The sequence below is a fragment of the Papaver somniferum genome, chromosome 5 (genome assembly GCF_003573695.1).
Source record: "Papaver somniferum cultivar HN1 chromosome 5, ASM357369v1, whole genome shotgun sequence".
Taxonomy (NCBI): Eukaryota; Viridiplantae; Streptophyta; class Magnoliopsida; order Ranunculales; family Papaveraceae; genus Papaver; species Papaver somniferum.
Window position 1 is genome coordinate 24,154,875 of NC_039362.1, and position 10,898 is coordinate 24,165,772.

The 10,898-nt window shown below is 37.8% G+C and overlaps 1 protein-coding gene across 5 annotated transcripts; it reads left to right on the forward strand.

Annotated features, from left to right (window-relative positions):
• The first annotated feature begins 355 nt into the window (after nucleotides 1–355).
• Nucleotides 356–10,292, forward strand: LOC113281179. Of its 5 annotated transcripts, none has more exons than XM_026529843.1 (14): nucleotides 356–626; nucleotides 1,535–3,805; nucleotides 3,923–4,058; nucleotides 4,156–4,247; nucleotides 4,700–4,944; nucleotides 5,144–5,230; nucleotides 5,313–5,412; nucleotides 5,793–6,006; nucleotides 6,123–6,254; nucleotides 6,353–6,485; nucleotides 7,191–7,245; nucleotides 7,353–8,571; nucleotides 8,756–8,878; nucleotides 9,838–10,292. In XM_026529843.1, the coding sequence occupies exons 1-12, from the start codon at nucleotides 525–527 to the stop codon at nucleotides 7,617–7,619; spliced, it is 3,834 nt and encodes a 1,277-aa protein (XP_026385628.1). In that variant the 5' UTR covers nucleotides 356–524; the 3' UTR covers nucleotides 7,620–8,571; nucleotides 8,756–8,878; nucleotides 9,838–10,292. The 5 variants fall into 5 exon arrangements, with proteins under 5 accessions (XP_026385628.1, XP_026385627.1, XP_026385629.1 ...); XM_026529842.1 differs by lacking the exon at nucleotides 8,756–8,878 and having other exon boundaries at nucleotides 7,353–7,975; nucleotides 8,247–8,571; XM_026529844.1 differs by lacking the exon at nucleotides 9,838–10,292 and adding an exon at nucleotides 9,029–9,047.
• The last annotated feature ends 606 nt before the right edge of the window (nucleotides 10,293–10,898 follow it).

Here is a 10,898-nt window from a genome sequence, read left to right on the forward strand (position 1 = left end):
GTATACAATGCTGCTTATGACTTCTGCTTTTCCAAAAATGGAAGTCAGAAGTCCAGATATTTTGCTTCACAAAAAGTCGATTTTTCTGCTTTTAGAAATCGTTGTGAAATTCCACGTCCAAACTGACTTCTTGCTCTTTAACTAAAAGAACTTACGACGTATTTGCAGTCATCTAAGATAGAGAGTTGGTGACCATGTGATTTTTGCGAAGGTGCGTGGTCTACGAAACAACCCGGCAAGTTGGATTATGCTCCTGGGGTGCTGGGCTCAGTTTTCGCTATTAGTGTCCACTGTCCAACCATAAATGGTTCCCCAACAACGCAAACCGCCTGTTAATAAAGACTGAAAAACACGGTCCATTCTCCAAGGTAAATTCAGATCGTCGAGTATAACGAACGATATGTCCCTCCCTCCGTCTCTCCATTTTCCTATTCCTAGTTTCTCTCCTTTTCTCTAAAAATCTGCCCATCCCTAACTAATCTGCGCACACCTCTGCTTAAGCTGCATTCCGGGTGTCAGTTTTAATGGCGGCAACTACAAAGAAGAAACGGAAGAGAGAACAGATTAAAAACGAAGATGTTCCATATCGAAGTAATAAAAAGCTTATAGCCGGATCTAGAGTTGAGGTAACCTACATTTTCTAGGGCTTCCTTTTTTCCGGCTTTTTCTAGGGCATCCGGTTTTTTTTTTGGATTTGTGGCGGTTAGGGTTAAGGGTGTAGTGGTGGTGATTCGAGTGTGCATTTTCTAGGTAACAATTTGTTAGCACCACTGCCATCACCACCAACAGAATCAGTGTGTTTTAGGCTCTTTAGGGCACTGATTATTCTGCGGTGATGCTTTTGTTAAGGGTGAATGCAGTGGTAGTAGTGGAAATGTATACCGCCACCAGTCACTAGTACCACCATCACGAAATCGCTACGAAGGAATTACCTTTTTAAGTACAGAATAGTGGTACCAATTCTGATTAGTGGGTATTAAACCCTAAAATTGATGACTTGGTAAGTGACTGTAAATTGTTAACTCCGAGATTGAGATTTCAAAATCGCAGTTGTATAAACCTTACACTGATGGTGTATATTGTTCTGGGACTTGATTGGTTGCCATTCTTTTGAAATGTGTTTAATTTAGTAGTAGTAGTATTTGCATGTTGGAGCTGATCATATAATGTTGTTCCTGCAATGAATATCGAATTGGCATTTAGTTTTGGTATGCTTGTGTGATTCCCACCAGGTCTTGAGTTCACTTCTTTCGATGCTCTGCTCTAATCCTAGTTTACATATTTGTTCTAAATGGATGCCAAGAGAATGGTGGCTTCCATTTTGTGAATAGGATTAACAAATCCTGTGGACAGCTTTGGTATCAGTGTTGTATTGATGTTAAAGTGCAGTTTCTTTTCTTATTCCTTTGGGTTGTACGTGTTAGTATAGCTGTACGGTGGTCATTCATTTAATTATGAAATTTACAATTGAGTTGCATAGAATTCAAGGCACGGATAATTTATAATGTGGAGGTTTTCTGTTTCTTTTTTGTAGGTTAGAAGTGTTGAAGAAGGGTTTGCTGGTTCATGGCATTGTGGAACAGTTGTTGCATGTTGGCATCTCTGCCGTGTTGTCGAGTATGATCATTACTTAGATGATAAGGGCTTAGAAAATCTCAAGGAAACGGTTCAGGTTTCTCCATTATTCGAAGGAATCTTATTACGGAGAAGTCTTAGTTATCGTGGTATTATTAGACCAATTCCTCCTCCTTGTAAAATCAAAGCTAGTAGACTAAATTACGGACTTTGTGTTGATGCTTTCATGGAGGATGCATGGTGGGAAGGTGTAATATTTGATGACAAACATATGTTCTTGGACCAATTAGTATTCTTTCCTGATTTTGGTGGTCAACAAATGATGAAAACTGATGAGTTAAGATTAACTCAGGATTGGGACGAAGTTGAGGAATGTTGGACTGTTAGAGGGAATTGGAAGTTCCTTGAATTGATTGAGGAATTTCCAACTATTGTCCATTCAGCTAAGCAGATCTGGCACTGTCTAAGTCAAAAAGAAGAGTTCATGAATAGTATCAAGGAGTGGACTTGTAATGACAAGTCAATGTGGGTTGATTTGGTTGTTGAGACTGTTTCTCAGTATTTGGATATATCTGCTGAGATTGTGTATAGACTTATCTCTGAGAAAGTTGGTAATCATTCAGTTAATGATGAGCCAAAGAAATCGATGAGGAGTAGGAAAAGGAACCCTATTATGTCTAAATTCTTAAAAAGCAGTGAGGAGGAGGGTGTTTCAAAAGACGACCGTGAAGAAGGGACTCAGTTTGCATTACCGTCTATATTTGTTGAGAAATTGAGTGAGGAAGATGAAGATGGTCCAATTTCGTACAAGAGGAACAAAGTAAAAAGCAGTGACTCGATTCGTATTCTTTCAAGTGATCTAGTAGAGGAGTCCATAACGAATCGTTGGTCTTCTTGTGATGATGAAATGGATGTTGATGATGCTCAGAAAGCAAGAGGTATTGCTGTGGATTCTGACGAGGTTGTTGTTCGCACTCGCTATACTGCCTATGGAGAAGATAACGTTCGAGGTGTTGGAACTGCTCCTGAAGATACTTTATATGGTTCTTTGAGTGATGGCGACGGTGATGATGACCTTATTTATAAAGAGCCGAGCAGTAAGGCTAGAGGTATGGGGTTGAGAAAGAAAAGAATACAGGCCCCTACAGGTTCAGATTCAAAAGGGCCCAGATGGTTACCACTGGGCCCAGATTTACTTCCTGGAGCGAAATGTTTCCCTGAAGCATTAGTGCAATATTTAAAGGCACGTGGAGGATCAAATAAAGAGAGCGGCGACTTACGGTTAAAATGTAGGATGCATCTTTCTTATTTGGGTTGGAGGATTGAATATAGGAAAACCGGTGAGAAAGGGGTTATATTTTGTTATACACCACCTAAGGGTGGGGAGCCCTTGTTTTCTTTCCGTCGTGCATGCCAGGAAGCCATGAGTGCCGGTCTTCGTCGGCAGGTCCCTTCAACGAGTATCTGTATAAAAGGTGAAGACTGCCCTCCTCCACCGCCTTATCTGGAACCAGAATCACTTTATACAGCACCTAAGGATGGGACACCCTTGTATTCCATACATCGTAAGTGCGAAAAGGCCACGAGTTCCTGTCTTCGTCAGCAGGTTCCTTTGTCGAGGATCCATGGAAAAGATCAAGACTCAGTTTCTCCTCCACTTTGTCTGGAACACGAATTACTTTTTTCAAATACACCTGAAAGTCGTCGAACACCTATTATTCGGGACAAATCAAATGTTCAACCAAATAGTGAGCTTAAAACCCTCGTCCCACGTTCAAGCAAAAAGGCACGACATGTTGTCGTATCGAGTTCTGCACATCACAGCCCTCGAACTATTCTCTCTTGGTTGATAGAAAATAATGTGGTTCTGCCAAGGGCAAAAGTACGTTACTTGAGTGCAAAAGATGATTCTATAATTGGACAAGGGAAGATAAACCAGAATGAAATTAAGTGCAATTGTTGCCAAGAGGTTTTTAGTCTGTATAAGTTTGGACTCCATGTTGGTAGCTGTTATTTCCCGCCATCTGCCAAGATATACTTGCAAGATGGAAGATCTCTGTTAGACTGCCAGAAACAGCTGCAGGAGAAGAGCCCAATGATATTTGCTCAAAAAAGAGATCTGGTGTACAAAAGGAATGATTATATATGCACAGTTTGTCACCACGGAGGTCCGTTGTTGCTATGTGATCAATGCCCAGCCTCATTTCACTTAAACTGCCTTGGATTGGAGGTACATTTTCGTATTTGATTATCTACATCAAAAATTAGTTTTGGTATGTTCGTATACTATTAGTATCGGATATTTTGAGCTTTAGGATTTAATTTAAAAAGTGTTGATGCTGTTTAGGATTTCCCTGATGGAAAATGGTTTTGCCCATCTTGTGGATGTGGAATATGTGGCCGGCAGAGTGAGCTTGACAGTGACTCTGGAGAACACCCTGCTGAAAAGAAAATTCTACGCTGTGATCAATGCAATCATGAATGTAGGTTGGATTCTTTTTAGTTAGCCAAAGGCGCATGAACTTTATTGCCTGTTAAAGTTTTGAGTATTATACTAATTTACATTTACAATATTTGTAGATCATGAAGAGTGCATTAGAAAAAGAAGATCAAGTATGCTGGACCATAACAACTCAAACAGTAAATGGTTTTGCAGTATTAGATGTGAAAAGGTACACACTCCACTACATTGCTCTTAAAAATCTTTTGTGCTGGTTGTTCATTTCATGATGGAAAACATTGTTACGTCTTTTTAAACGAGTTTCACCAGTTTATTGAAGCATGCCACAAAGAAAAGACAATTCCAGTTTATGTAGAAATTGGAGAGAGCACATTTGAACATTTGACCCAAACTATTAGTTTGTTCTTGGAAGTGACTGCTTGTAAACTTGGGTCAAGATTCTTTTATGGAAGTGACCACAGTAACATGGTACTATCAAGAAACTGGGTGAAATATCCAATTTAGAAAGCAAGAGTTGTTAGTTAAGTCCGCATCAAGGATGTTTCGGAATCAACATGTTTCTTCTGATTTTGCGTTATTATCTTCATAATATCTGTTTTTTTTAGTTTGGATAGTTTGATTGTATACATTATTTACTTTGTTATTTTTACTATTCTTAAGCAGACATTTACAAGTCTCCACAAAATTTTGAGAAAATCTATTCCAATTGAAAAGGAAGATTTATCATGGACTATCCTGAAACACAAAAATGATGCTCGTCACCCTTTTGCTCCGTCTGACATTGAGACTGTGACGGAATGTCAGAGCAAGCTTCATGTTGCACTGTGTGTTATGCATGAGTGTTTCGAGTCCATTAAAGAACCATATATGAATAGAGATCTGATTGAAGATGTTCTCTTCAGCAAACCGTAAGGCATCATTTTCTCTTTTTTCATTTTTCATTATATTTTATTCTATCCAGACTAGTTATTATTGAAATTGATAAGAAAGCAAGTGATTCCATCTTTCTTTTTCTCTGTGAAGTGCTGTTTTTTTTTTCCATTTCCTGTTATTAGATTTTTGACTCCTGTATCATTGCCTTACTGGTTTATCACAATCTTCATCCAGGTCAGATCTGAACCGATTGGACTTTCAGGGATTTTATACTGTGCTCTTGGAGAGAGAGGACGAGGTCATCTCTGTCGCGGCAGTCAGGTATGTTATTTTAGCATAATTTAGGTGAATTAACTGCTGTACTAGTCCAATCTGATTCGTTAAGTTCATAAATCATTTCTAGGATACATGACGAAAAGGTTGCAGAAATACCACTTGTTTGTACACGTGCTCAATATCGTAAACAAGGGATGTGCCGCATTCTAATTAATGTTTTAGAAGAGGTAATTTGTTTTCTTTATTCTATTCCTTCTCTTAATTTATAGAAAAGGCATTCACTAGACCCATTATAGATGTTCTAGTGGAACTAATGATAGAATTTAGCTTCATGTAATATTAAGTGTCAAAAAATTACACGGGGATATCTTTTTACTAGAGCTTTGCCTGACTCGGGGTCTGCTTTGGTAACCAAAGTGGTAGTAGTTACTGATGGAAGTCATTTCTAAGTATATTAAACTGCAATGTTTTCACTCTGATCTTGGTCGCAATCAGTGATTTTTGCGGTGATTCATATTAGAGAGTTATCTTCTCGTCCTGGAATTTTCCTTTTAATATCCATCATTTAAGAGACAATGCCTTTTCTTTCTATCTTGTCTTTTTTCAGAAGCTTAGAGAATTAGAAGTGGAGAGGGTGGTTTTACCTGCTATGCCTCAAGTGCTACGCACGTGGACGACATCCTTCGGTTTCTCGGTGTTGTCAATTTCTGAGAGATTAGAGTTGCTGCGTTACACTTTCCTGGAATTTCAGGACACTAGAATGTGTCAGAAAGTTCTGTGTTCGTTGTCAGCTGCAAAACCTATAAATGAAGTTTCGAGAGGTGCGTAAAATTTTCCCCTATCAACAAAGATAATAATTTTCATCTGAAGTCAGATTTATATACTGCTATTTCTGCTCTGGGACATGGAAATAATATAGAATAACTAATTTCTACAGAAGCACTTAGAGGATCAAATGCAAATGTGCAACAATTAGTTCGTAGATCTACTTTTGTAGATAGTCCTGCTGCAAAAGAATTTGCACAACCACCACCACAGTGTGTAAAACCAATAACAGAAGAACTAAGAGGTGCAATTTCTTCCCTTTCAACAGAGTAATTCTCATATGAAGACAGGTTTAGTTGTGTACTTGTATTATTCAATAACAAATTTCTGCAAATTTCCCAGGGAACCGGCCTAAACTTATATTGAGGTTTAAACAAGAGAAAAAGAATGTCAATGTGAACAGGCACACCATTACTCCTGCAGTCATTCACGCAGAACGAGCTGAATGGAGGCATGTTCCAGAGCAACAACCAGAGTACGCTTTTGATACTCATCCCTCCTGCTAATTTACTTTTTGTAGAAGCTGAATTTAAACTGTAATATGTAAGTTAGGAATACATGTATAGTAGGAAGGACTCCAGTTAATTCCGAATTATATTACAAACATGGATGGATGGTCAGAGGTGAGAAACTTACTGGGAATGCAGTAAGGGTAAGATAAGATGAAGTAGATCATATTAGATGTTGTGGTGTAATGTTATGGTGCTGGCCCAGATTTGTCACCCTCGAAGCACAGGAGGAGGTGGGTGAGGTGTTCTTTCATACTCCGCTTCTCATCTCGTCAGTTGCATCTTTTAGTAGTACACAAACAAGTTGATGTTGTGATAGTGATCAAGTCTTAGAACTTTTGGTTTCTTTTATGGGTAATTTCATCGCTCTTATTATCTTTATGTTGATTGTTTCATCATAGCACACGTTATGTGTAACCAATAATCAATAACCAATCAAAGGCATGATTTTTATCTACACATATTAGGAGTGGAAGGAACTCAAATTATCCCGGTGGATTCAGATCTGCATCCCTGTGGATTGTGTTATTATCTCATACCATATGGAACTAGGTTATCATGTGCCTGAAGTTCCCTTTACATATTATTGGTTCTTTGTCAATATAGGAAGTTTCATGTTCGGACCTAGTTAAATCTAATGCCAGTGCACTTTACAAATTTTCTTTTCTCAGAGTTGCCGTGGAAAATGTTTCCAACTTAGTTGTGACAGCTCGTTCACTCGATGTGGTATGCTTTCTCTCTCTAATGGAAAGTAAATTATTACTTTATTTATGCATATTATTTTTATTTTTACGACTTACAAGGGTTTCTTATTCTCATGTCTATATTCACAGACGACAACTCTGCAAGACGGCAAGCCACGGGATTGGCAAGTCGGTGAGCCATGCATTGCTAAGAAGTGGTTGTTGGATGATAAGCCACGGGATTACCAATGCTCACAGGAAGGAACACTACAAGTTGATTCCGAACAAAATCTGCAAAATAGAGAAAACGGTTATGTTGAGGATTCTGCAGTGGCGGTTTACAATGAAAACCAGCATGAAAAAAAGGGGCTCGGTGTCAAGTTCTATACACGAAGAAAGCTATTAGGTCTCATGTAGATATAGTGCCTGGTTCAGAAGAACCAATGACGCAGATAGGTCCTTCTCATTCTTGTCAATATAATAAGAACTAGTGGAGCAAAAAGAATCAAAAGAGAATTGAGGCTTCATCCAGTGCTTTAGTTATCGAACCTTTAAGAGCATCAAATGCAGATGTTGGTACATCTGCTTCATCTGCAGATACTCCTGCTTCAGAAGAATCAGAAAAAAAAAAAGCACCACATATGGGTCGTCACCCTTGTTTTTAAAATGTGTCTGGAGGAAGGTACATCTGCTCCTCCTATGGATACTCCTGCTCCAGAACAATTACAAAAACCAACAACCCCCTATTTGTTGCCCAGATGATATTGAGTAAGGTATTTTTTTCAGAACTGGTACTCACAATTTTACCCCTCAGTTGGAGAAAGATTCCGTGTTTTGGGCTTTACTTTTTGCCTCCTTGAAGATGACGCCTTCGTTATGATAAAATGTGGATCGTCTTGGCGAAGGAAGAAAAAGAATCATTTCCGTGTTATGCGAAGATACATTTTGTTGAATGATTGAATCAAAATTGAAATTTGGAAGTTATAAATATCAATTCTTGTGTAACTATGATTCACATAACTGATATTTTTGAATTCCTACCAGGGGATTTGTCCAAATATGAGAACGCAGTTGAATCTCAAATGTTGAATCTGAAGAACTAGAAAATTGAACTGAAGTGTTTTACACAGTTCGTGGATGAATTGTTTAGACGAGGTTCTGATGGTAGTGGAGGGATGGGATGCTAGTATTGGATGTGGATTGGATGTGGATGTGGATGGTGAAGTGCTGAAGTTATTGAATGTGAAATAGGTAACTTTGGTGAGCTGCTTTAGGAAGAGGCGACTGGATTCACCTTGTGAACCAAGTATGAAGGACGACACTTTGCTGTTTTGGATTCTGATACCCCCGGCAGAGAAATCTGCTTCAGGTCTGTACATGCACATTTCATTTATGATTTTTAGCTTCTGAACTTTTTCATTGATGAATTCAGGCTTAACGTTGACTTATATTTGCAAATTGTTCATTTTGGTTTCTTATAACCCTGATAGGGTTCGTGAATCATGATCTTTAAACTTCTTCACCATTTTAAGAATTTTTTTCTTCATGGTCAGTCTCTGTTGCTGTGAAGAATGTTTGTTTACTTCACTTTCGTCAGTTCGTGTAGCTGAAATCTGGAAGCAGCAGCAGCAAACATATTCCAGCAATAAACCACGTTACCCTGTAGCATAAAAGAGGTGATTAATAGTAATTTAGCATAAAAGAGGTGATTAATAGTAATTTAGTACAACCGACCTGTTTCCACTACTCTATCTACTTTCCTCATTTAAAGAATCTCCTACACCTTTTCCTGACGTATTCCCATTCCCCTCCCCAAATCCCCCCAGAAACTCTACCAATCAAACAAGCTAGTGATTCTGTTTTAGCTCAGTTCAGCTCATACATTCAAGGTTTGGGGCTTCATAAATCAATCAAAGAAGAAACTTCATAAATTCAGCAATGGGAGAGCAAGTGTTCATATGTCTTTTTACTTATTTCTCTTTTCTTTCTTGCTAGATTCTCATTTATCATTGTCATCATTTTTGAGCTTAAGCTTTAGATTAACAAAAAATGGAACAAAGAAGAAGAATAAGCTGCTGTTGTTGTTCTTACATAACTATCTAGGATTTATGAGATCGTTAAATCGGTCAAGAACTGAGTCAACTCAGTCACAGAATATGTTATTTTGCTTGTTTAGGATTATATTGGTAGAGTATACTAGATTGCGTTGATATGAATCTGAGTTCACCTAAATATCGTAGTTGTCAGCTTCACTGAGTCAAATTGGTTTTGAGTTTTGACTCACAGCTAGCCTGATTGGAATTTGGAAGAGTGAAATGAAATTACACGGTGAGGTGATGTGTGATTTGCACTCTCTGCAGATGAGGGTGCACAATTGTGGTTATTGGTAACCTAGGTGAACCAGTTATCTGAGCTAATTGGGTGGTTTAATCCGTTTGGCCCTTTAGAAGTGGACTAGTAACAGTTGAATAGGTTTAATATAGATTTTCAACCAAATTAGTTAGTTTACTAACAATGAACAAGAACTTGGGAAGTAGCAAGCACATTTAGCTAATTTAGCATTGAAGTTTTATGTTTGAAACCGAAGAACAATTTTTGTTTCACTGTCTAAAGCTGTTATATTGTGCTTTTTCAGTTCTGAATCTTATCCAAGAGAGAGACAGCCAACAAGAACGACATCAGATTCAGCCTCATATTCAACAAGTGTTCAAGTAACAGAGATGAGACATCAGATTCAGCCTCATATTCAACAAGTGTTCAATGCTGATATATCTGATTCGATTTTCATGGTTAGGGATAAACTAAATGCTATTACAGAGTTTTTAGTAAATAAGAGATAAATTCATCGAGATGTGGATGAATCAATTACTTTAATTGAGATTTAGGGCTTGTTTTTGATGAGGAAGACTATTATATGGACAACTCGAGGACTTTTGAAAAGGACAAGAAACAAGAAAACAGTATATGTGTAAAACAATATAAATTATGTATCTGTCAAAGAATTAAGAAGACTGTTTATATGAGATATTAGTAGTATTAAGCAGAAAGGGAGATGAAGTGCTATTAGATTTTCACCACCAGGATAATGATTTTACACTATCTAAATAGAGGAAGTGCTTAACACAAACATCTTCTATTGTGGATCCCACTACTAAGTAGTAGTAGATACTGAATATCTACTATATAGTGAAAAAAAAAACATGTTGTTACATATCTATGGGACGGGATCCCTCAACAAAATGTCTTCACCATCCCTTTGTTTGTATTGGACGGTTTTGGAATTTGCTGACTTAGTCTTGGCAACCATTATCCAAATTTTACTCGGCTCCTCCAAGCCAAAACACAAATGAGATAAAAGTAAAAATAAATGAGTTGTATATTTTTTCACTTAACCCTAGCTTCCACTCCCTTCTTCATCGGAAATTATTATTTCTTTTCGGTCATCTTCTTCTTCTTCTAGGGTCACCAGACTGATCGAACACTAGCAGAAAGAATTATATGATGGGTGTATCTTTTTTTCCTTTCTAATCTATAAGCTCATTACCAGTTAGTCATCTAGGCATTTATAGCTATAGCCTGGTGCTGATTACATTATGTGGGAAGAAAAGATGGTTGGGGTTTCTGAATTGTGAGACAGTAAAAAGAAGGGAAGAATAATTAATCAATCCATTGATAGAAAAACGAAAATTCGTGGTT

What these genes read in the sequence shown, in the direction of transcription:
- LOC113281179 (XM_026529843.1), top strand. Translation starts at nt 525, where the DNA reads ATGGCGGCAACTACAAAGAAGAAACGGAAGAGAGAACAGATTAAAAAC. An exon ending in TGATCAATGCAATCATGAAT is followed by an intron (nt 4,059 to 4,155) that starts GTAGGTTGGATT and finishes CAATATTTGTAG; the next exon opens with ATCATGAAGAGTGCATTAGA. An exon ending in AATAACAGAAGAACTAAGAG is followed by an intron (nt 6,255 to 6,352) that starts GTGCAATTTCTT and finishes CAAATTTCCCAG; the next exon opens with GGAACCGGCCTAAACTTATA.